The sequence below is a fragment of the Schistocerca nitens genome, chromosome 2 (assembly GCF_023898315.1).
Source record: "Schistocerca nitens isolate TAMUIC-IGC-003100 chromosome 2, iqSchNite1.1, whole genome shotgun sequence".
NCBI lineage: Eukaryota > Metazoa > Arthropoda > Insecta > Orthoptera > Acrididae > Schistocerca > Schistocerca nitens.
In genome coordinates, this window is record NC_064615.1 from 302,851,367 (window position 1) to 302,877,492 (window position 26,126).

The window sequence follows — 26,126 nt, forward strand, 5'->3', positions numbered from 1 at the left end:
GTCCTGCAGTACAGGTGTTAAGGAGTTATTCCCCTGGAAGATGACAGATTTGCGCCCTCCCATTGGCAAGGCGAAGAAGGTAGTGGGATTCGCCAGACCATGCAGTGCTCTGCCACTGCGCCAATGTCTAATGCCAATAGTCACGTGCCCATTTTAGCTGTAGTTGCCGGTGTCATGGTGTTAACATGCCCAGCATTAAATTACGATGTTACTTCTGCCACAGTTCGCCTCCTGTTTTACCAGTCTGCCCAGCCTACAATTTCGGACAAAAAGTAATGAGGGATGGCCGTGTACAACCCCATGATGCCTGGATGTGGTTTCACCTTGGTTTCGCCACATGTGGAAGACACCACAGCACTCCTCAAATATCTGACAAGTTGTGGAGTTTCCAAAATGCTCTTGCCAAGTCTCTGGGCCATCACACTCTGCCCCCAGTCAAACTTGGATAGAGTGTGCGGCTTCCCCATTCTACTCAAGGACAGCATGTTCACTGATACTACATGCACCATGCATGTGTCTGACTAGAAGTCATTCCTTGCCAGTTGACACTGCTGTTACCCAGCTGGGTTTATATTGGTAGTAAGTCGGTGGTGATAATCTTCTGAATGATCAGTGTACATCACAGAGTTGAGCAAGACGAGTACTTTTGGGTGGAATGATCTTCCTCATTGTCAAATGTCTCATCATACACTGTAAAATCTGCTTGGCCACCTCACGAATTCACCAATAGAACAAAGTTGTTGTTAGCAATGTAAGTTTTTAAATGTTGTTTCCAGAAACTTTTCATAAAGCTCTTTTGTTAGTGTTACTGACTTGAAGCAAGTAACGATGATATTCTTATATTATTCTTCTGATTTTTTTCACGGTACCAGCAACTCGAGGACCAAATTTAGTGCCAGGCTCTAACATACATAAAAACACAAGGGGTAACAGTTTCCATCAAGCAATTGAACTGTACTGTACTGTGCAACAGTGGATGATTTGGGAGAGAGCAAGTTTGTTCACCAAAATGGTCTTCGAACTCTTGTAGTTGTGTGTGCTGCTGTACACTGATTCATACTGGCGTCCAGTCTGGTCAGTGTTAATTACATAATCAAGGTTGAAGTTTGGAATTATACAGGGTGATTCAGAGAAATGGGAAATATTGAAGGTTGTGTTGGTAGTCATGGGTGATTAGTAGCACTGAATAGAGTATGCATCCTGTCAATGATACCTTCCCATGTAGTTATCACTGATGCTAGGAGTGTTGTGCAATGTGCATCTGCAGTCAAAGTGTTTTACGAGAATAGTTATTGTGTTGAGGGAGCACATAGAGAATTCTTCTGTCATTTTAATTTAATCTGCCATGATTGTGTTCCATCAACACATACAATTAAAACATGGATATGTAATTTTGAGGAAATTGGTTTGGCAATGAAAAAGAAGCCTCCAGGCTGTTTGCAAATGGTTCATATACTGCACAATATAAAAATTGTTTGAAATGCTGTCATAGGAAGTCCATACCTGTCAATTTGTCACTACACAGCATCTTTACTGTTGCATAGTTCAAGTGTTCAAAGAATATTAGTGCAAGACTTGTAATGCCATCTGTACAAGTTGCAGATCATCCAGGAACTGATAATCAGTGATCATGTTCTGGAGATGCACTTCTGTGAATTAGTGCTTGGAAAGATAATTGAGGACAAGGAGTTTATTAAGAAACTATGAATATCAGATGAAGTCCATTTCCAACTCAGTGGACTTGTTAATAGACTAAATTTTAGATATTGGCACAAGACAATCTTACGGAATTACACAAGCATTCATAGCACAGCAATAAAGTTGCTGTGTGGTTGCTATGTTATCATATAATGTGATAGGCCCTTATTTTTTTTCAGGATGAGACTGGCCATGCAGTTATAGTCACATCAAATTGTTCCATCACCATACTGGAAACCTTTCTTGTGGAACAACTTCGGAAATTCCCACACATTAATGACACAACCTGGTTTCAACAAAATGTATCAAGGTCACACACATGCAACAATGCGGTTTCTATGCGCTCGTCCAACAGAAATAATGTTCCCTCACTTTATGGTGAATTTCTTCTTCCGCTGTCTAGTCCACACAACTTCCCGGTAAAAAATGAATTATGTTCTTCTTCTGGAAAAGCTGTAGTAGAACTATTAGCATTATATCAATTGAGCAGGAGCAACAAATGCTTTTCAGTATCAGGTTAACTGAGCAATCAATTAAAAGATACTTTGTGTGCGAAAACTTCAATATATTGTCACTTTTTTATACAAAAACACTGTTAAGCCTGTGTTAATCTTAAGTTATAGTTTCAGCACTCACAATCAATCATAGTCGCTCGTAATAGCCAGCTTATGGTTTTGAACCGAACATGTTACCTGAAAGGATTACAGTTTTGAACCGAACATGTTACCTGAAAGGATTACAAAATGGATTAACCATGACAGTATTCTCGCTCAAATATTATAGAGTTTAACCACCAGAAGTGTTCAGCTTGTGGGCACTACTTGTATAACACGCCACAGGGATTTCATGTGTTCATTTTTTTCACATGTCCATATCCACTTTGCAGCACTTCACACTCAAGTTTTGATCATTATTCTGCAAAACCAACACATATATTCAGAGATCCTTATATCCACATCTGAACATGATGTTGGCTGAGTGCTGAACTGGACCTTAGAATTCACAAAGAAATTCTTTAGCCCACAAAATTCGCTCGTACATACTTTCCTTTGATTGGCTGATACACATCATAGCCAATCTGATACTAGTATTAAACCGTGCAATCCTGAGTCTTTTACCTTTGACCGATCACAACTTTATAGATTTTATGAATAATTTACTAAATGAACAAATTCAGAAAATGCACAGTTATTTTTATAACTCCCCTTTAAATAACAGAATTATCATAAAATATTTTTTGTTTCCCCAGTCGCTTAAACTGGCTAGTTGCACTTTGCAATTTCTCCTGAATATGATTCACTCTCACAATAATGCATACTCAGTTAATAGACACAACATTATTAATTTCTTATCTTATTTTCCATTCACACCATCATTCATACTAATAAACAAATTAAATTAACAATAATTAATGAAAGTTGTAGTTGTCACAATAGGGCAGTTTTGTTTCTAAAATATATTTTAACTACATATTATTTTGTAGAATGTAAGATACTGATACCTTTCGACCATAGTCATAACTGCTTGCAGATAGCTACTGGATCAGAGCACATCTGTTATGTGATGGTATGAATCATTGTATCTATCTGCTTGCTTCGGCCTCAAGCTCAAAGCAAGGCACTGCGCCTTACAGCATGAATATCGACAGCTGCTTTACAACAATTGTTTGGGGAATGTGTAATTTCAGAGAAGTAATTGCTGAAATTCCAGTTGAGATGTTGCATCAAAGCGTGAACAAGATAGCAATGAGACTGCAGGAATGTTTGCTTAAAGGAGGAGCTCACCTGCAAGATGTCATCTTCAAAAAATAAATTGTACTTTATGTATTCCAAAGAGGCATTATGTTTACTATCAAATGATACAGATAAATGTTTTTAAAAAATTGTCTTTGTGAAATTATATAATTTTCTAAATTCCCAATTTATTTGTATCACCCTGTATGTCTTGTCTGTATATAAAACTTCTCTGCTGCTTCCACCGTTTCTTCCAAACTTGCAACTTCTTTTTTGCTGACAAACTTGGTGATTTTTCACTGTCTTATTGAATGTTTATGTTTGAAGGCTTTTGTTCAGATATCACTAGCAATAAACTGACATTTTTCTGCTAAATATGGGAATGCAACTGCCATTGCCCATTGTTGTAATGTTCTCATAATTACTTGTTCGTAACAGCCTTATACTTCCTGAAATCTTTACCATGTTTTGGAGCTGATGAATGCAGTTTCGTCATTTCTTGTGCCACCTTGTCCTGTTTCTTTCCTTGAAATCTGGAGATTTTTTTTTTTCTCCTCCAAGATTGAAAATGGTGATTTTAGTGATGGGAACTCCCATTTGGGACGGGTATCACCAAAACAGATCACTTTCTTCTTATGAACCAGGGATGCCAGAGTGTGAGAAGAATATTTGTCTGGATCATAATCATCATCATTCATGCCTGTACTTGAAGAAGGAACCTGTTACAAATAAAATAGGACTGCATACAGCAAAAGTGTATGTGGGCACAGAGAGGAAGAGAGAATAAGAAAATCCACATACCTCTTCATAGAGATTTTGTTCATCTGGTTCAGTGTGTAATATTAAAGCTGTATCATTTACTATGAAATTATCAGTCATAATTTCAGTAACCTGTTCTGCAGTTGCTTGACCTATGGCTGTTGCGGCATGACCCACAGCTGTTGAGGATTGTCCGTTATTGTGCATTTTTCTTTACAAAATTGAATAAGTGTAACAAAGAGCACTGGTCATTTTTTTTTTTTTTTTAATCTTCATCAGAAGTTTTAATTATGATATTTTCACCAGTCACTTCTCTGGTAGAAAATCCTTGCTTGGTTTCTATTTTCCAATAAAATAAGTTTTTAAATCACCGCAGACACTTGGTGAAATGCTGTTCACAGTTGTAAAAACTGTTACATTATCTCTTAAAACAGGTGAAACAACAAACTGTTAGAGATGAATCATTTAAAATCAGTCCCTGTTTAACTATTCTCATCATTCAAATTAAAGTAATCATAACTAATTGTAAATTGTATAATTAATTTTGTGTACATAAATTGAACTGTTAAACTATATTTAAATTTTGTAATCCATGATTTAATTTTGTGAGGAATAAAATGCAATGAATTAAAAAAAATAAATAAATAAAAATAAAAAAAAATTGGGGAGCAGTGAAAATCAAACTTGAGCTACTGAATTATCGCTCCATTATACTTTCCAACTGTACCCCACTACTAACTGGACAATAGTTATTCCAACGTTACTCACAATGTAAGCAAAAAACTTTTGAGAGCATTTTCCCTTTGCCTTTGGCCCAGTCAGACGAAATATTTTAGGAACTTCAAAGGATCATCATGTACTTGTTTCTACTCTCACAATTTGAGCCAAATTGATGGGACTCGTCCCATGCCCTCCCCTTGTCAGTTTAAAAAAAATTGCAGAAATTTCTAGAGGAAAAAGTTAAAAGAAATTTGTACATCTAAAAAATGATTGATGTGTGAAGCCTACAACAACTTCCACCATGATATGTTAGCGGAAGATCGTGCCGAGAACCTGAGAAAATTCTGGTCCTACATAAATTCGCTTAGCAGGTTGAATGCTTCTCTCATGCCACACATCAACCAATCTGTTATGACAAGAGAACACAGCAATAGGAAAGCTTAAGTTTCAAATTTTATGTTTAAGAAATCGTTTGCACAGGAGGGCTGTACAGACATACCACTGTACAGACTTCTGTATGGGGGACATAGTAACACGAATCCCAGGTGTTGAGAAGTAGCTGAAAGAGTTGAAAACAAATGAATTGCCAGATCCAGGTGGAATCCTAATTCAGTTTTACAGTATTTGACATCGGTCCTTTACTTAGCTTGTGGTTATCATAGATCTCTAGCCCACCAGTGCAGAAGCCCATGTGACTGGCAGCGGTGGGAAGGGGGGGGGGGAGGGAGAGGGAGAGGGAGAGGGAGAGAGAGAGAGAGAGAGAGAGAGAGAATGCAGTTGACCCCTGTGGGTAAGAGAACGAGAGATGGATCCACAAAATTACAGACGAATATCCATAAAATGCAGAATTTTCTAACATTTGGTGTAGAAGGCTTGTTTTTGAGTTAGAGCAACTGGAGACTGTTTCGTGATGAGCTTTCGATATTATTAACTTGAGATTTACCAACAGTGCAAATGCCATTTATATGGCAGTTAAAGCTATATGTTCCAGGAGGTTGTCTTGGTATATTTTGTAGATTGAACTATGATGCAAATAACTATTCTCATCTTATCAACAATATTAGGATAAGAATAGACCGCTACTCACCATAAAGATGATCTGTTGAGTTACAGATAGACACAAGGTTTTTGTTGTGTCTGTCTGCAACTCAATGGGTCATATTTACAGAGAGTAGCAGTGTACCATTTTCCTAATATTGTTGATATTCCAACCTGGAATTTCCATTATTCACATCATGTTTCATAACTTGTCCCGATAAACATTTCACTACCATAACCTCATTTGTGATCCACTTTTGCACTCTTTTACATATATTTGTTTTGTTTTGTTTACTAACCTCATTCTCTTCTTAAATGTTCCTGTGTTTACTGTTCCTGGATTGTTGCCTTTGTCTTCATTTATATGGGACTATTCATATGCCATTGGTAAAGTGACTAGCATTTTTTTCTATGAAACTTCTTCTTGGTACCAACATTCCCAAATATAACAACTTTGTAAAATGTAAAGCCAGGCTTTCATTACTTCGATATGGAGAGAGGCAGTGGAAGATTAAATGGAAAACTGCCTTGAGTTGCGCTCAAGTTGCTAAATTTATAAGAGCACTGCTCTAAATACGCAGGCATTTGTATTCAAATTCCACCTGGTTCACAATTTCCATCTTGCAATTAATGTTTAATTCTTAACTAGAACTGAAAAAGGATATATTTTTAAAATTACGTTATTAAAAGGTATTAACAATATTGCTGGAATCCTCAGATGTTAAATAACAAATATATATTTAAAAAAAATTACAGTATTTTTTAGTGAGAGCACTGAACGTGATGTAATGGTACTAATTTTTCAATATTTGGTATCATGTTTGTCATGATCAGTTTTAAATCACCATGCTCTGTGGTTGACAGTATGTTTCTGTTCTTGCTAACCATGCTAAATCCTCTTTGCACTAAATACTTCTTTGTTGCAGCTCATAAAGGTGTATGTACTATAGGAATTTGCCTTTGAAGCCATAAATAAATCTTGATATTCCTCTTTGAATTTTAATTTTACCCTTTCATTTGTTGAAAGTTCCATTAGTGCTTCCTGCAAGGATAATGCTGACATTTGCGGGTCAGAGAAAGGTGTCAGTACCGAACCTGAAATGGTCACTTGAAGATCCTGTAATCTGTTTGTAAAATCTACCACAAGTGCGTCCGAATGTTGACAACAATATCCTAAAATGTCATCATCATTGGTTTCCACAGAAGAAAGATTTGGAAACTTTAATACACAATGATAAGCAGAGGTGGGCTCCAGAGCAGCACAGCAGTGTTGTAGGGAAGCTGGACAGGAGCAGAAATGATTAGCAAACACGTAATTACAGCAAACAAAAGTTTTATTTAACTTGTAACTAAAGAGCCTCATGCAGTGTGAAGCTCCCACTTCTAATGCACGGGTGAACTGTTGAAGGCTGGTTAAGATTGAAGATGGTCAAACACTGCAGCTGAGACTGGGCGTGTAGCTGCTGCAGGTCATCCTATATCGCAGTGGCAGAGGGAGCTTGTAGTCAGTGCTGCTGAAGGTGTGGTGCAGTGGGCACACATTATCGGATCTGCTGGGTCCCCACATGACTGCTGTCAGTGTTTGTCAGAATGTGCGTTTCCATTTCCAGCTGAGAGACGCCAGTGAGCGTGTTATCGATCTATAATACCACAGTTTTTGACAAAAATTATATCTGTACTAGACAAGTTTTGACACAAAAGTAGAAATATACTACACAACAGTTGAAAGGATTACTCTTTCAGCGTCCTGTAATTGTTTCCCATTGTGCCATACAAGTTTGAAATTTGGCTCAAAGGTGCCCACAACCTTCGTCTGTAATGGTGCAAAATCATGACATCCTGCTACATGACTCTCATGCTGAGCAACGATTCAATCAGCAAGGTGTCAACATGTGCGAAAGAAAGGCCACACCTTAGAAGTTTATGTGAGCTATAAGGTGGGCTAATGCTGTCACTTTGGCACCAAATTTCACCTTAATTCTGCTCAACACTACCTCAGCTGTGTCACACAATGAGAAGGGCATCACAGCCCCTCTTACCCACATTTCACCCCTTCTTTTGACGTCTCAGCGGCGGAAGTCAGAGCCGTGACAACTGGCACTGAAGTCGTGCAATTTCCTGATTTGTAGCTGAGCAAAACATTCAGACACACCACTGCTCAGAATCGACATGGAAAGGCCACAGGGGATGGCATAAATGGCGTCAATGAAACTATCCCTTTCCCTGGGGCACTCATTCTCACACATTATGTGATTGAAAATGATAGTTCGCAGTGTGATGAGCAGCAGGAAGTAATTCTTGTCGCCCTGACAGTGCTGACACCCTCATACACTTCAACCTTTCTCTGAGGACATGTGGGGCTACATTCCCTCTGAGTGTGATCAAACCCCCTTTGAAGTGCAGTCCGAACACAAGTTTTGCTCTTGTGTATGGGTTGGAGCCACTAGGAACCGTTCAAAACCATCTGATGAAATTTGAACACGATCCGAGGCAGTGAAGGGTATATATGTTTTTTCAACTCTCCTATTTTCCACCCTCCTGTGGCATGATCACATGTGTGTTAATAAAAGAGCAAAGGGTCTCTCTAAGACCCTCCAGTTTGGTAATGCCCTTGGTGCCAATGACGCACCTATATTGAGCATTTTAGAAATGTACCTTCAGAAATTTTGACACCAAATTAACCTGGCTGCTACTCTAGCAGTTGAAGGTTAGGCAATACCTTCGCCACCCCTCAGGTGCGGTTTGCCTATCTTCAGACTCTAGAGCAGGTGCGGGCTTAATTGGTGTCAAAGCTTCTGAAAGGTACATTTGTAACACACTGAACATAGGTGGGGTGGGTGGTTCCAAGGGTGTTGCCCAACTGGGAGGTCTTAGATGGACCCTTTGCTCTTTTATTCATGTATATGTTACAGTTGCACTCCCATGTGATAGCACCACAGGAGGGTGAAAAACAGGGGGGCTGAAAAATCATAAGTACCCTTTGCTACTTCAGATGCCATTTGAATTTCATTGAATGGTTTTAAACATTTCCTAATTGTTCCAGCTTGTAAATGAGAGCAAACATTATGATCGCGCAGCACTCCAAAGGGATGCCATCATGTTCAGCAGGGATGCAGACCCACAATGAACTTGGGGAAGAGTTGAAGCATATGAGAGTGTCAGCGGTGTCAGGGTGATTGCACTGTGAACTATCATTTTCAACTGCATAATGAGTGAGAATCAGCATTGTAGGGAAAGGGGTGGTTTCATTGAAGCCATTTATGCCATACCCCCCAAGCCCTTTTTCTCATGTCGATTCTGAGCAGCGGTGTGTCTGAAATGTTTTGCTTAACCACCAAAAAAAAAAAAAAAAAACAACACACGATTTAAACACTGGTTGTCGTGTCTCTGACTGCCACTGCTGAGATGTCAAAAGAACGGATGAAATGTGGGTAAGAGGGGCTGTGATGACCTTCTCATCGTGTGACATGTCCACAGTGCTGGGCAGAATTGTGCTGAAATTTAGTGCCGATGTGACCCACCTTACAGCTCACATAAACTTCTGAGCTGTGACCTTTGTTTCGTGCTTGTTGACATATTACTGCTTGGAGTGTTGCAGAGCCTGAGAGTGACTTTGCAGGGTGCCATGATTATGTGCCATTACAGAGAAAGGTTGTGCTCTCCTTTGAGCCAAAATTTCAAACTTATGCATTGTAATGGGAGACAATTAAGACAATTATGTGGTTTAGAAAAAGTGATCCTTTAAATTTGTTGTGCTGTGTAGTTGCTGTTCTGTAGATTAAATTGAAATCCTCACCTTGCAGCTAATGATTTGTGTCATTAAATTTACTCTGTAAGTAGTGAAATATGCTTTATCATTCTTAAACTTCAGTAAATTATCCCTCAAAGAGTGATCTTTGTTTTCAAAAATGTTACAACTGTATCAAAGAGGTTTTAAAATCTTTTGAGCAGGTACCCTCTGACAGCCAATGAACCTCTGTGTGCAGGAGCTGGCAACTGAAATCTTCATTGCTTTCATCACATAGATTCTGAAACTATCTATCATTGAGTGTGCTGCTTCTAATCTTGTTAATTATAGTAATTATGTACTGTAAAGAGCTATGAGTATGATAAGGAAAATGTTTTGCTACCAAATGTTGTCTGTGAATAACACAGTGTATGACTACTATGTTTGGTACCGCCTTTTTTTAAGTATGAAATTAGCCCATGATATCATCCTACCATTGCTGAGATAATATTTTGTTGAGGAACATCTTTTTCTTTAAAAATAGTGTTCCAGTAGATAAAACACTGATTTTCCTTTAGAATTGGTTTATAATTTTCTGGCAAATAATGATGCGCGACAGATTTTATCATGTTTTATGAAACGATTGTAAGCAAGAAGTAAATAGTCATTATTTGGTAATATTGATTCATTGACCTGCAAAGAAAATTAACTTGTCATAAAAAAAAATTGTTAGTGTTCTCGACATCCTCGGACATTCCATTGATTCGTCCCTGTACTGAGCTATTACTCAGTGGGACTTTCTTAATGGTATCTGACAATGGTTTATGCAATGCAGTTTGCAAGACCTCACTAACAGTTATAGTATCAATTCCTCTCCAATAGTGTGGGGTTTTTCAGATTTAGCAGTAAGTAAAGAAATTTTATAAGAGGCAAGTAACCCATCCTTATTTTGATTCAGTGCCACACTAAAAATATTAGGTATCATTTGATGCATTGAATGTCGTTCTTTGAGACTTTGTAAGTAAGACAAATTTTTCTTTTCTTTATCAGGATGCATTTTTATCAGATGTTCTTCTAATCTCGAAGATTTCGTGACTTCATTTGGAAATACTTTCTGGCATATCACTCACATTGGTAATTTCTAAAAACCTGCTTTAGCCGCCACCATACAAATCATTACTATATTAAATTAGTTATTATGATTTAATTGTGTAAATATAAATAACATTTTGATTTGTGTTGTTATTAGAGTCTGCAAATACAAATATAACACGAAAAAAATAAAAATTTGAAGTTTAATTGAAGATAATATTTCCTGCATGTTTTTTTACTTGTGTTCTCTATTGTAACTCGTCCCTCATGGGAAAAATTTATGAAGCTGTTCCATAGTATCTTAGTGCACTAGTGGCCTATGGTGCACAATTTTTATATTTTTTTACTGCTAAGTGTTTTACCTTTCAAGTGCATATAACAATAACTGCTTACAAAATTTAGCAATATAAGGTGAAATGGTGGAGTACAAAATACCAGTATGCAGTAATGGATTTTTTCCCTAGCTATTATTCAGTTATGGAGATAATATTTCAACTTTTGGCGCAACACTTCCCCAAGTCCCACCTAAGTAAGCTATACTTCAAAATACGTATTTTTGAGAAATAACTTGCAGTGTTGCCCTTATACAGAATATATTTAAAGTCTGTGCCAATAAACCAACAAATGTTCTTTAAAGGTACCATAAGAAAAGTAACTGAATTCCTATCAAACGAAATACTTTTTTACATCATGGAACAAGTGTTTGTTCATATGATATTATTATTATGTAATGCTAAGACAGAGATTCAGGAACCAGGTTTTAAATTGTAAGACATTTCCAGGGGCAGACGTAGACTCTGACCACAATCTATTGTATATGAACTATAGATTAAAACTGAAGAAACTGCAAAAAGGTAGGAATTTGAGGAGATGGGACCTGGATAAACTGAAAGAACCAGAGGTTGTAGAGAGCTTCGGGGAGAGCATTAGGGAACGATTGACAAGAATGGGGGAAAGAATGGGTAGCTTTGAGAGATGAAATAATGAAGGTAGCAGAGGATCAAGTAGGTAAAAAGGCAAAGGCTAATACAAAACCTTGGGTTACAGAAGAGATATTGAATTTAATTGATGAAAGGAGAAAATATAAAAAATGCATTAAATGAAGCAGGCAAAAAGGAATACACACGTCTCAAAAATGAGATCGACAGGAAGTGCAAAATGGCTAAGCAGGGATGGCTAGAGGACAAATGTAAGGACGTAGAGGTGCATATCACTTGAGGTAAGATAGATACTGTGTACAGTAAAATTAAAGAGACCTTTGAGAAAAGAGAACCAATTGCATGAATATCAAGAGCTCAGATGGAAACCCAGTTCTAAGCAAAGAAGGGAAAGCAGAAAGGTGGAAGGAGTATATAGAGGGTCTATACAAGGGCGATGTTCTTGAGCACAAATTTATAGAAATGGAAGAGAATGTAGATGAAGATGAAATAGGAGATATGATATTGCGTGAAGAGTTTGACATAGCACTGAAAGACCTGAGTCGAAACAAGGGCCCGGGAGTAGACAACATTCCATTAGAACTACTGACAGCCTTGGGAGAGCCAGGCCTAACAAAACTCTGCCATCTGGTGAGAAAGATGTATGAGACAGGCAAAATACCCTCAGACTTCAAGAAGAATATAATAATTCCAATCCCAAAGAAAGCAGGTGTTAACAGATGTGAAAATTACCAAACTATCAGTTTAATAAGCCACAGCTGCAAAATACTAACACGAATTCTTTACAAACGGACAGAAAAACTGGTAGAAGCCAACCTCGGGGAAGATCAGTTTGGATTCCGTAGAAATGTTGGAACAAGTGAGGCAATACTGACCCTATGACTTATCTTAGAAAATAGATTAACGAAAGGCAAACTTACATTTCTCGTATTTGTAGACTTAGAGAAAGCTTTTGACAATGTTGACTGGAATACTCTCTTTCAAATTCTGAAGGTGGAAGGGGTACAATACAGGGAGTGAAAGGCTATTTACAATTTGTACAGAAATCAGATGGCAGTTATAAGAGTCGAGGGGCATGGAAGGGAAGCAGTGGTTGGGAAGGGAGTGAGACAGGGTTGTAGCCTATCCCCGATGTTATTCAATCTGTATATTGAGCAAGCAGTAAAGGAAACAAAAGAAAAATTCGGAGTAGGAATTAAAATCCATGGAAAAGAAATAAAAACTTTGAGGTTCGCCAGTGACATTGTAATTCTGTCAGAGACAGCAAAGGATCTGGAAGAGCAGCTGAACAGAATGGACAGTGCCTCTTAAAAGGAGGAAGAGAAATTTGTAAACATCGAGTATAGATTTAAGTTTCAGGAAGTCGTTTCTGAAAGTGTTTGTATGGAGTGTAGCAATGTATGGAAGTGAAACGTGGACGATCAATAGTTTGGACAAGAAGAGAATAGAAGCTTTCGAAACGTGGAGCTACAGAAGAATGCTGAAGATTAGATGGGTAGATCACATAACTAATGAGGAGGTATTGGATAGAATTGGAGAGAAGAGAAGTTTGTGGCACAACTTGACTAGGAGAAGGGATTGGTTGGTGGGGCATATTCTGAGGCGTCAAGGGATCACCAATTTAGTATTGGAGGGCAGTGTGGAGGGTAAAAATCGTAGAGGGAGACCAAGAGATGAATACACTAATCAGATTCAGAAGGATGTAGGTTGCAGTAAGTACTGGGAGGTGAAGAAGCTTGCACAGGATAGAGAAACATGGAGAGCTGCATCAAACCAGTCTCTGGACTGAAGACCACAACAACAAGAAGTAAGCATTGTTTCATTATTTTTCTTGTATTTCATTTATCATATTACATACAACATAGGCTACTTTGTTCTTTGTCAGAAAGCTTAACAGACACAATTATAATCTGTATAAATACACATTCATTTGCCACCCTGAAAATTACTAATATCAGGTGCTATAAGAAATACTAAACATATAACTCTAGAAAATGTGATTGTAAACGTACCTCTGTTGTAAACAGTTATTGCAACAGATATGTGTTTTTAGCAAGCGGTCCATGTAAGTAATCCTTTGAATTGGTGTGCAGTGGTTCACAGTTGCTCTGAATGACCTTTGAAAAAAATCTACTGGAAACAAAAGGCCTTGGGTGCTTGAAGTACTGTAAAGCATAATGAACCATTGGGGGGGGGGGGGGGGGGAAACAGGTATCTTCACTATTCTGCTCATATGTTTATCTTGCCACAAACCACTGCAAACTGGTATAATGTAAGCTTTATTGATTCAGCCACATCAATTGCAGATTATTCCACTTGGTTTTGCTGTGTGTCAGATATCTAGGCGCATCAGAAGGTGTACCGAAGAAAAGACAGCAACATAAAAAAAGGGGAGCTTATACTTACTAAGTAAACTGTCATGTACTCCTTGTCAAAAATGTTGTAAGGATGAGAGCTGATTGTACTGCACCTTTCTATTGTGGCTTTGTGAGTATTGCCTGAAGGGAGAAAGATGGGGGGGGGGGGGGGGGGTAAGGTGTGAGTGACCATCAATACCCTTTAAATTTACTCTGGATCAACCTCCCCCCCCCCTCCCCTCCCTTTCCCAGACATCATGACTGGCCACCGGTGGATGGTACTACCCCAGTAAGAACTGCTGCATTTGAAATAACTATAAATGAGAAATATCTTACATGAATAAGTCAAAAGTTCCAGTTTCAGATACTGGAAACATGGAAACATAACTGTGTGCAGCCTCTCAGTGATACTAGTTGCCGGAGAATATTTCTCTGGAGATAATTTAATAGCCTTTTGTTTCTTTTTTATTTACCTTGTTTCTTTCAAGGTTGTGTTACCTGTTTGTGACTTTCCAGGCTATGCTGGACCATAAGGCTTCATTAAAACTGTTGTATGTTACCCCAGAGAAGCTAGCTAAGAGCAAACGGTTTATGGCAAAGCTGCAGAAAATGTATTCAATGGGAAGACTGTCACTTCTTGCTATTGATGAAGTACATTGCTGTTCTCAATGGGGCCATGACTTTAGGCCAGGTATGGCAAAAAAGTACTATAATGTTTGTGTGAGTGTGTAAATCATTTGTTTCATTGTGTTTCTTAGTATAGACGTAATATAAAACTGGACAGGACATCGTAGTAAGTAATGGCATACCATTTGAAAATGTTATTCTTGTTGAGTTTGTGTTAGTGGTAAAATTTTTATTAGATGAGTTTTGAAACTGATATCAGGCTCATTCTTTGAAATATGTACAATTATAAGTGTGATAGATCACAGTTTATTGAATAGACTGAATTATGGCTTTTAAACAGAATATATGGCGAAGATGCAGTGAACACCCAAAACCAAGAATTTCTGTTTTTAACTTGAAATAAGTTGTGGGATTGAAAGGACCAGACTGCTACGGTCATCGGTCCTAATTTGAAACAGGAAAAATAATGTTCATACATCAGTATTTGTGTTGGCCAGAAATTTGTGTTTTCTAAGGCTTTTCCATTTCAGTTTTGTTAAATTCTTCTAGCTATCAAAAGGAGTCAGGTGTTCCCAATTTCTTTGATGATCCATCCCATCTGAAATGTCTTCAATTTGATCACTCTATTGGTGTGACATGTTGAAATACACACATCAAAAATAGTTTTGCTTCAACCCGGTTCCCAGAATTTGACTGTGGATATTGTATCACAGACACAGTCCTTTCGACTGTTGAGAGATCTCACTAACCCGCCCAAAGATGTAAACAACCGTGCATGAGCAGTGCCTATTAGACGGAGGGGGTCGGACAGCCGATCAGTTCCAGTCATTCCACCAGGAAGGAGGTACATGGCTCGTGTTGTCTGTAGTTCAACTGTCTCTAGACGGTCAATACCTTGGTTCGATCACACCCGCATTGTTACTTTATGCCAGGAGGAGCACTCAACAAAGGAAGTGTCCAGGCATCTTGGAGTGAACCAAAGCAGTGTTGTTCGGACATGGAGGGGATACAGAGAGACACTGTTGATGACATGCCTCGCTCAGGCTGCCCAAGGGCTACTACTGCGGTGGATGACTGCTACCTACGGATTATGGCTCAGAGGAACCCTGACAGCAATGCCACCATGTTGAATAATGCTTTTCGTGCAGCCACAGGACTGAAACTATGCGCAGTACGCTGCATGATGTGCAACTTCAGTCTCGATGTCCATGGTGAGGTCCATTTTTGCAACCACGACACTGTACAGTGCGGTTCAGACAGGCCCAACAACATGCCGAATGGACTGCTCAGGATTGGCATCACGTTCTCTTGACCAATGAGTGTCACATATGCCTTCAATGGAACAATCATCGGAGACATGTGTGGAGGCAACCCGGTCAGGTTGAATGCCTTAGACACATTGTCCAGGAAGTGCAGCAAGGTGGAAGTTCCCTGCTGTTTTGGGGTGGCATTATGTGGGGCCGATGTATGCCGCTGGTGGTCATGGAAGGCACTGTAATGGCTGTACAATATGTGAATTCGCTGTACGATATGTGAATTCCATCCTCCGACTGATAGTGCAACCATATCGGCAGCATATTGGCGAGACATTCATCTTCATGGACGATAGTTCGCACACCCGTTGTGCACATCTTGTGAATGACTTCCTTCAGGATAGCGACATCGGCCGACTCGGGTGGCCAGCATGTTCTCTAGACATGAACCCTATTGAACATGTGTGGGATAAATTAGAAAAGGCTGTTTATGGATGACGTGACCCACCAACCACTCTGAGGGATCCACGCCGAATTGCTGTTGTGGAGTGGGACAATCTGGACCAATAGTGCCTTGATGAGCTTGTGGATAGTATGCCACGACGAATACAGGCATGCATCAATGCAAGAAGATGTGCTACTGGGTATTAGAGGTACCAGTGTGTACAGCAATCTGGACCACCACTGCTGAAGGTTTTGCTGTATGGTGGTACAACATGCAATGGGTGGTTTTAATGAGCTATAAAAAGGGAGGAAATGATGTTTATGTTGATCTCTATTCCAATTTTCTGCACAGGTTCCAGAACTCTTGCAAAACGTTTTTGGTTGTGTGTACTTTTCACTGCCTCAGAAATATGTTCTTTTACTTTTGTATTTTCTTTTTAAGTAATAAAACAACATTCAATGCAATGCTTCTTATCAGTCAATTATTTTCTGTTCCTCAGTTTTCATCTCATAAAGATTATCATTTTTTCCACCACATTAGCACTTTCTTTTTTCTGTACCCCTTTTTTCTGTCCAACACTTTCACAAAGCCTTCAGACCCATTGTAATTTTAATTTTGCATGCTTCCTGATGGCTGAGCAAGGTGGCGCAATGTTAAGACATTTGACTTGTATTCAGGAGGACAGCAGTTCAAATCCACATCCAGCCATCCTGAGTGAAGTTTTCTGTGATTTCCTTAAATCACTCAAGGCCAGCATCAGGATGTTCCGTAAAAAAGGCATGGCCAGTTACTTCATGCAAACTGGTTTAGTGCTCTGTCTCTAATGAACTTATCACTGATGTGATGTTAAACCCTAACCTTCCAGCTTCCTGGTCATTACAACTGTAAAGTAATGTACACAGTTGCTTTCTTTTGTCTGTTCCAGAAAGCAGAAAATTAACAATAATATGAATTAGGTCAGATTGCTACTCCATGCATAGAGGAGGCATTGAGAGACATATGGGCACATGTAAAATAAGGAGTGGGGCTGCAACATCCAGAGACTACAGATGACAGTGGCGATATGTGTTTGAGTTTGTGTGTGTGTGTGTGTGTGTGTGTGTGTGTGTGTTTCTTTGTCTGATGGAGGAGGATGACTAAATAATATCCAGCAATCTGCTTTTAAATCTATCTACCTGCTGTACCACACCTCCTCCATGTGGTGAGTAGCTATCCGCTACAATTTATACGGTTATTCCGTCTTGTATTTTCTGTTCTTTTGTTTCAGAATTAAGCTATTCTGCCTGACAATTAGTCCATGCAGAGAAGATGTCATCTGTGAGCTGTGTCCAGTGATAAGCTCTCAACCCTTGAATTTTTTTGTATGTTCCATTTTATGATGGTTCTTTTCAGACAATATGCTTGTAAGCTAGGAGTGGGCAGGGGGCATTAGGAGTGTGCTTGCATTTCCAGCATTTGGTTTCGCTGACAACGAAGAGAAACCTCCTAAAATGTTGCTAGGTAATGGGGGCTTGGAACTATCATTTCTGTACATGACGTAGGTATGTGTGTGTATGTCCTAGGACCTCAGGGTAACACGTTATAGCAGATCCCTGAAGACATTTACATATGAGTGAGCTGTTCAAGTTTTAGTAGTTGTTGCATAATGCATTTGTAATTTTTACCATCGTAGGTGACTTTTTGTCAAAATGAGGTTTTAGGGTGATAAAAATGATGCCTTTATTTGCAATCAATATGGTACTGAGAAAGGACATGGATCAGGAGCATGTAGACCTTGTATATGTGCACTGTTAATATGGTGTGATGTGATAACAGTAATGACAAGAAGTGTGTTATGTTGGAGTACAGATTTGAGCCAATTAAATCTGTGGTTAGTGTCCTGTGTTAAGGTTGGGAATTGACAGACAATGACATATAGTTGGTAAACTAATGGCAAAGTATGTTGAGTGGAAAACTTAAAGGCAGCAACAGGATGACTGCCAACATGATTGGGACAATGTCTTAGGAACTGAGTAGAAGATACAAATGCAAAATTCAGACTGTGTGAGAAATTTAAGGGAGCCAGGAGCTACACACTTACCTGAAACAGCTGATTTTGAAGGCCTTTGAAGTAGGCTCAGATTTTTCACATAGAATCACAGGGATAGATTTTGTGCACTGTGTGTAATTGAAGAAGGCCCTTGACCATATAAAAATTACTATGTACCACAAATGTAGTGGAATCTTTGTCACCTACGAGGGTTATATACCGTGAGCACAAGAGCAAACAAATGATGCAATGTTTAGCAGGACTTTTATTGGGATTCTGAATGTCCCTGTATAAGGACTGGAAATAACCAAGTTCTAAAAGGTTATTGGGAAATGGTGGAAAATCATAGTTTGCTGATGGACAAGATTATTCTCTTTCAGTGTCACATATAGCAGCTGATCGTGCTGACAGTTGATCTTTCCACAATAGGGCAATGCATTTCTCACTCAACAGTTGTATGTAATGTGTTAATATAAAATGAAAATGGAAAATCTGGGATGGAAAAACAAAAATATGAAATAGGATATATCACTGCCCATGACATGAAGGAGGTATTGAGCAGCAGACTTGCATATTGAATGAAGACTATTACGTATTATAAGCTGTGGGACAAAGTTCTTCTTCAGGAACAGGCAGAAAACACACAGACAGACAGACAGACAGACAGACACACACACAGCCATCGTCATCTCTGGTCATTAAGGCATGACTGCAGCGAACCAGGATCTCAGATGGGATGGGTAATGGGACCGCAGAAGAGATGTGGAGTGGAGAGGGGAATGGATAGCAGGGTAGGAATGGGGGGAAATGCTGTAGTGCTGCCTGTGGGAGTGGTAGGGGATAGGACAGTGGAATGCTAAATGCAACACCAGGAGACCATGCTGGGGGAAAAGGGGAGAGGAGAGAAGAAGAGAAGGGGAAAGGACTACTTGTATGTGCTGGGGGTGGGGGAGGGGGGTCGGAAAGATAGCAGGCATGTGCGATGCCAGAGTGGGAGCAAGCAAAGTGGTAGAGGCGGGTGTGGACAGGGACAAGCGAAGGTTGAAGTGGGGTAGGTGGGTTAAATGAATGTAAGTAAATGAAAGATATGTTGTAGGGAGAGTCCCCACCTGTGCATTTCAGAAAAGCTGGTGTTGGTGAAAGAATCCACATGGCGTGGCCTGTGAAGCAGTCGGAGAGAGAGAGAGGGAGAGAGAGAGAGAGAGAGGGAGAGAGAGAGAGAGAGAGGGAGAGTTGTATGTTTATGTGTATGTGGTTTTCTATCTGAAGAGTACTCTTCTATCCATAGGTTATGACACCTAACAGTCTTCTCTCAACATGCCTGCCTGCTGCTCAGTGCCTCCTCTATGTGGTGAATAGCAATCTGTCCTCTTTCATATTGTTAATATTGATGCTCCGTGTGATTCTTTTTCCTTACAGCCTATTTTGGGGGATGAGGAAACACCTGGATTGTCACTTTATATGCTAATTTTTCTCTTCATTCACTTAAAATAAAATCTGTGATTCTGAAACTAAATAGTTCAAATACTTGTCTCGTCTGAAAACAAATTGTTTTTCTAGCTCTCCTCTCCATGTCTCTCCTTCTCTTCGTGTACAGTCTTAGACAATAAAACTGACCGCCGGCCGGCCGCCACAGAGACTAAGTCCGAGTCATTCACTTAAGGTGGCCAATAAAACTGACCGCCCCTGACAACTCTAAGTCCGGCCATATGCACAATCTGGCAACACTGTAAGATGCGGAAGTGTTAGGAGGAAGTGTTGTCTACTTCCGAGACGTTGTCGGACTATGTGAGCCCGTGGTCTAGTGGCAAGCGTCGTGCATTCTAAACTTATAGTCACCTGTTTGAGCCCAACTGTACTTTTTTTTTACCACAGTCGGTCTAAAGTTATGTGTCTGACTGAACATCGAAGATAATTCGCTTAACATTCTACCCACCAGCAATAACAAGTATTCCAGAAACAATTCCGCAGGACAGCTCGTGGCTGCGTCGCGATCATAACAGCTTATGCTCGAGCGTTTCCTTGCGCTGCAGTGGCTACCGGCCATCGGCCAGACGCCACCCACCGCCTGAAATCCGGCGTCGCCAATGTGAACGCGGCGCCACGCTGTAAGTGTATGTGTCAATTGTCATTTTCGAATTTGAAGTTCTAGTTATCATCTTGCAGTTAAGCATTGGGTTTTGCATACTTGAAAATCATGAACTACAGTTAAGCATTGTAAAATTGAGTTGCAAGTGGAAATACGTGTAATATCTGCAACACAACGTATACTTTTGGTATAACAGAGGGGTGAATGCAGAGGAGGCAGCTAGAAAGATTTGAATTGTGTGTGGAGCGAGTGCTTTTGGGAAAAATACGCCAGAAAAAGATATTCTTGTTTCAACAAATATCGTTCTGGCATGAATGATTTTCCATTACCGTCATGCGACATTTGCATTCAACAGGCAAAGTTCTGAAGTCTGGTGTAGGAGTACTGCATGCTCTAATTCAAAGCAACAAAAATCAACAGAGTGACTATTATTGAACGTCATCAGGTCGCTCATTGAGCATTCGTATGCAGTACTGTTACTGGTGACGTGTTATGATGCCTTTATCGTTAACTTCCTAAGAAGAAATGAAAGGCTGAGCCCCTCCAATAGACATAAACTCGAGCAAAGACTAGTGTGAACATAATATTTTACATCTGATAGCTCCAAAAGTGTGTTTTGGGCTACGGATTCTGCCCCAAGGGCTGTGTGCAACACAGCTGGAATTTGTTGCCAACAACTGAGACACCTTTCGGTCTCAGCGTAAGGAAATCGAGCGACACAACTACATCACATGTGCTACTGCATGATAACGCACTTCTTGATTTGAGAAACAAAACTATCCAGCAGATTGAAATTAAAGTCGTCTCCCAGGCACTTGTTTTGATAGAGAAGTCCTCTCTGAAGCACTTGTCCCTCTCGCCATATATTCGTAAAGCTTTACCTTTCCCGCTCTTGATCGATCAACCGTCAACGCAATTCATTTCTAGACGAAAATACTCTTAAAACTACTCTGATATAATGATATCGTTGGAACCAGTAGGTTTCTACTGGCGTAGAATTTGTAAACAACTTTAGCATTGTCAGATCGTTTTAGATATCGTGAAAGAAAATTCTTTTGCTGATTAATTTCTCTTTGATGATTACTGTTGCGTTTAGTAAACTAATGGAAAATCCAATTAAAATATTCACTGTATTAATACAAATTAAATTCAGCTTACTACAGAAACAACACGATGGCAGACTATCTTCATAAAGCATTAAGTATCTGTAAGACGATTGAGCCTATTTTAACACGAATTAGTAGGACATTACCGACTTTTGACTTCGAAAAGATCTGTATTTACTTCATTTCCTGTACCATTCGCAATTGTTATGAAAATGTGGCATTTCATAGATATAATTATGTATTCACAACAACAAAAAATATGTCATCATTATGAATTTGGCAGTACCGTAAGGTTTTCGCTGTGACACTAAGGGTTACTGAAACTAGCAAGGCGCATTTTGCTCGAGCGTTGTCTTACGATTCCCTTATTGCATTTGTATCTGCCTGCTTGTAGCTCTGCTACAAAAGAATTAAAAATCTGGCTTTCAGCGAGTCTCGAAAGGCGAACGAAAGCAGCTTGCACCTGGTAGCCAAACATGTTTCTTGGGAACAGGCTACTTCCTAAAGTGGGAAGCCATTCTTTTGTGGTTGAATTGTTGGCAAATGTCAGTCAGATGTGTGCCGTTGGTCTAAGCGTTTTGGTGTGTTGAATTTGTACCAATGATTTTTCTACAGGTTTTTTCTGTCCCAAATAGAGAGTTGAAGTCTCCCATTAGTATTTTCATGTCATCTTGGTGAATTTTGCTCATAGTATTTTCGAGTGTATATCTTTTATAGGGGCTCTGAATGAGCATAGTCATAAGTCGATTGTTGATGGATGCGATTTCTTTGACAGAGTTGATGATAGATCTGTGCTCGAGAAATGCAGTGCCGAAGATTGGTACGCCTTTCACTACCTCTTGTTGTATTTTGCTCTTGAAGATGCCATGGTTTCCGTAATGCAAGTTTTAATTGTCAATTAATCGTGGTTCTTGAAGAGCAAGGATGAGAATTTTTTGGCGGTCGTTTTCTTTTGTGAGATTATTGAGGTTTCTTGTTTGGATCAATGTATTGATGTTTAGTTTTTAAATGAATGTTTTCTGCTTGTAGGGAAATTTACCAGAGATCTTCGATATTCTCTGCCGTGCTAACCTGGACTCCCCAGAGTGTGAAAATCCAACTGCCGCCTATCGGTGGCCAGGTTGTGTACCACCTGGGGTAAAGTTACCTTTTCTTGCATAGTTAATGTTTTCTTGTGTTTCATTGGTTTGACCTGGGTGATACAGGGACCAGACAGGACCAGAGAGTGTTGAAGCCTTTGGAAGCAAATATTTTCAGCCCAGCTCATTGAGCTAACAGACGGTGACCAGAGTAGCGGTGATTTTCACTCAGATGTGTCTGGATTTTGGGTTCAACAGATTGATTAGCTATCCAGGATTGTGTTAGTATTTGGTTCATCCCAAGTATTTGATTTCCTCGGTACCACCCATATGGGGGAGGGTTTTCCCTATCGGCCACACGGGATTTTTATTATTATTATTATTATTATTATTATTATTATTGTCATTATGTCATCAGCAAACCCGATATGGTGTATCTTCCCTCCACTGAAATAGATGTGTATTGTTCGATTCAGTATTTCCATCACATAAATATGGGTTATAATGACGTTACATTGCTGCTAGTAGACATATTTCTCACTTTTTCTTAGACAGTAGCTAGCTGTTACTCCATCATAGGAATTTATGTGCGCAGCATTGTTGCAATACAGACGTTCAAATTATCTGATTTCTGTAATTTCATTTCGATACAAGATCGTCCTCATCGGATTCAGCCAGTCAGTCTTAATGTGGATATCCGACTACGACTCCCATCATATGATAGACTGGGTGAACCACATTCTTAATCGGAATGTTGAATCCAGATCACTTATCTATGACAGGGAATGAATTCTTAAACACTGTGGAAAATAATAATCCAATATGCTTATTACAAATACGTTAATGAACTAACGAGATAAAAATGTATTTACAGGAGCAGAGAACCATCCATCATAGTAGAGCAGTGCGAGATTGGTTTCAGGGCCAAGAGAGGATAAAGCTGTTGCCGTTTGTTCCACGATCACCGAACATCAACCAGATAGAGAAAATGTGGGCAGAGGTAACAAGGTCATTGCCATGTGTCCCTACAAATGCAAGCGACCTTTGGACGAATATAGAAAATGTATTGTGGGAAGTAAACCATCACGCTACACTGTCGACGACTTAATGAAATCAATTCCCCTACGCCCTCGAGAAATCTTACGTAATGATCTTGGGTGGGTTGGTTACTAAATGTATACTCGTCCACAAAGCCCATGTGGACAATTATCTGATAATCGGTCAAGCTTTGCATTGTCGCAGCTCTTTAGCATACAACAAGTCCATTTACTTTCAGTCCCCTCCTTACAATTCTTGCAATGCAAGGTAATTGAAAAATCTCATCCACTCGACGCCAACTGAGGAACTGACTGGTGCATGTGTTGTTCAACACACAGTAGTTGTCACCCTCACTGGAATCAATGACTGTTGTGTGTGTGTGTGTGTGTGTGTGTGTGTGTGTGTGTGTGTGTGTGTGTGTGTGTGTGTGTGTGTGTGTGCGTGTTTTCGTGTTAACGCTCAATCTGAATCAATACTATTAACATTAGGGAGACAACCAACAATAAATATTGCATCAAATATGACTGTAAAGTATTTTAATGCGAAGGGAAGTTACAAACTGAATTTTTACCCATCCCACGTCCTGCGTATTACGTTAAGTAAGATGTATTAACTCCATAGTATCATTAGCAGAGACAGTGCGCTCTTGTTGTCGAGGCTCGCGACAAGTGCAGCGATTAGTAGTGGCCAATGCCACCGCGATTTGTTTATGTTGGCTGAGTGTGGACGCTGCAGCAGACGCTTCGCCCTAAACAGAAAGAAATCACCTTGGCTCTGACCGCAGTAAGCGGATATCACTGCCTGCGTGTTCTTATAGTAACCAACGAGAGACTCTACTCACAGGTGCCATGGAGCAATTTCAATGGGTATCATGTCATTAGTCATCAGAATATTAACCAGTGATGAAATGTCCACTCTATTTGAATCCCAAGAAAAGAGGAACCTTCTCACAAAGGAATGTGAGGTGATATCAAAATTTATCCAACATACAAATATTAATTGCAGGGCTTTCATGTATGCAGTAATAGCACACAAGGAAATATTATGTCTTGGAAGCGTATATTTCATTTCCTCTTCTCATATTAACGCCCTTGTTTTAATATGAAGTGAGAAAATAAACACGAAAAACTAAAGTTCCTGAGAAGTATATAAGTCATTTCCTCTTCTCATATCACAACTTTTGTTTTAGTATGAAGTAAAAAAATAAACAGTTTAGAGTTCTGAAGCATAATATGACACCAGATTCTTATCGTAGGCGCTATCGGAAACGCCAAAAGCAGGGAGCTGTCCATTCTTTTGTCCAACAGTCTGTTCCCTTTCATGTATTACTCACGCTAGGAGATTCTTATTTAAGGACTTGTGGGCATCAAGTTCATCAGCAGAACAAGCCTTATGTTATTGTGCTAATTACGGCATGGAAAAAATGCAACAAAGACGAGTTCCGCTAGAGCAGTGAGGATATTTGCACATGTGTGTATTCAGCAATGACTGCCAGCTGCCATAACACTTCACAGAATCCTTGCGGCAGGCAACACAACTGTGCGTGCACTTCAGACATCATTCAGTGAGACGTCAGGAGATGGATGAAAACGTCAAATTAACGTCGCTTTCCGAGTCGTATTCAATCCAGAATGAGGTGTTATTAAGGTAGTTGAGCGTTCTAGCAATTACACTTTTATGATTCCCATATGAGTATTTCGATAGCCAAAAGAACCTGTTAGTGTGAAACTATCGGGAACTGCATTAATATCAAACTGCAAGAACTTGAGACAATACGTGGACTCTTCTCTTCGTTGGGTGACCTATTACTGTTATTTAGCATTCTCTCCATCCTAGTCGTAATGCAAATGGAACTTCAGAGGTGCTTTCCGCTATTCTTGACAAACATCACGAACCTGTAATCACTGAGAGTCACAACTGCGTGATGATAATGGTTCAGGTTGTCAGTAGTTGTGGTGGTGTTATGCTGTCGAACTGCTTACAGTAGCGTTAATGGTGGCGCACATAATTTAGCGCTGACTACCTACTTAAGTAAAGATAGTGTTGTGGCATCATCGCTTGTCTTTATTTGGCCTCATCTTGAGTAATCCGATTCAACGAACATATTACTCCAATCGCGGGCTCCTAATACAGTATGACTGCAGAGATTATCGTGTGGGTATTACATTAATTCTGCAATGAAATGCTTAACAAATCTTACCCTTAGCTATGCAGCTGGAATGACTCATTACACAGGTACTCCATATTGCACTTGGTTAAGTGATCATAACCTAAGGACATCAGACACATCCATGCCCGAGACAGGATTCGAACCTGTGGCTGTAGCGGTCGCATGGTTCCAGACTGTAGCGCCTGGAACTGCTCGGCCACCCCAGCCTGCATACTTGTGTACTGACCA

The 26,126-nt window shown here is 39.6% G+C and overlaps 1 protein-coding gene across 5 annotated transcripts in view; it reads left to right on the plus strand.

The window, feature by feature from the left end:
• The window catches only part of LOC126236063 (ATP-dependent DNA helicase Q1-like), a 156,084-nt gene that overhangs the window by 38,949 nt on the left and 91,009 nt on the right, over positions 1-26,126 (plus strand). For all 5 annotated transcript variants that reach the window (XM_049945111.1, XM_049945112.1, XM_049945113.1 and 2 more), the window contains one exon: positions 14,579-14,753. In XM_049945111.1, the coding sequence (XP_049801068.1) occupies positions 14,579-14,753 (175 nt within the window). The remainder of the gene's footprint in view (positions 1-14,578; positions 14,754-26,126) is intronic.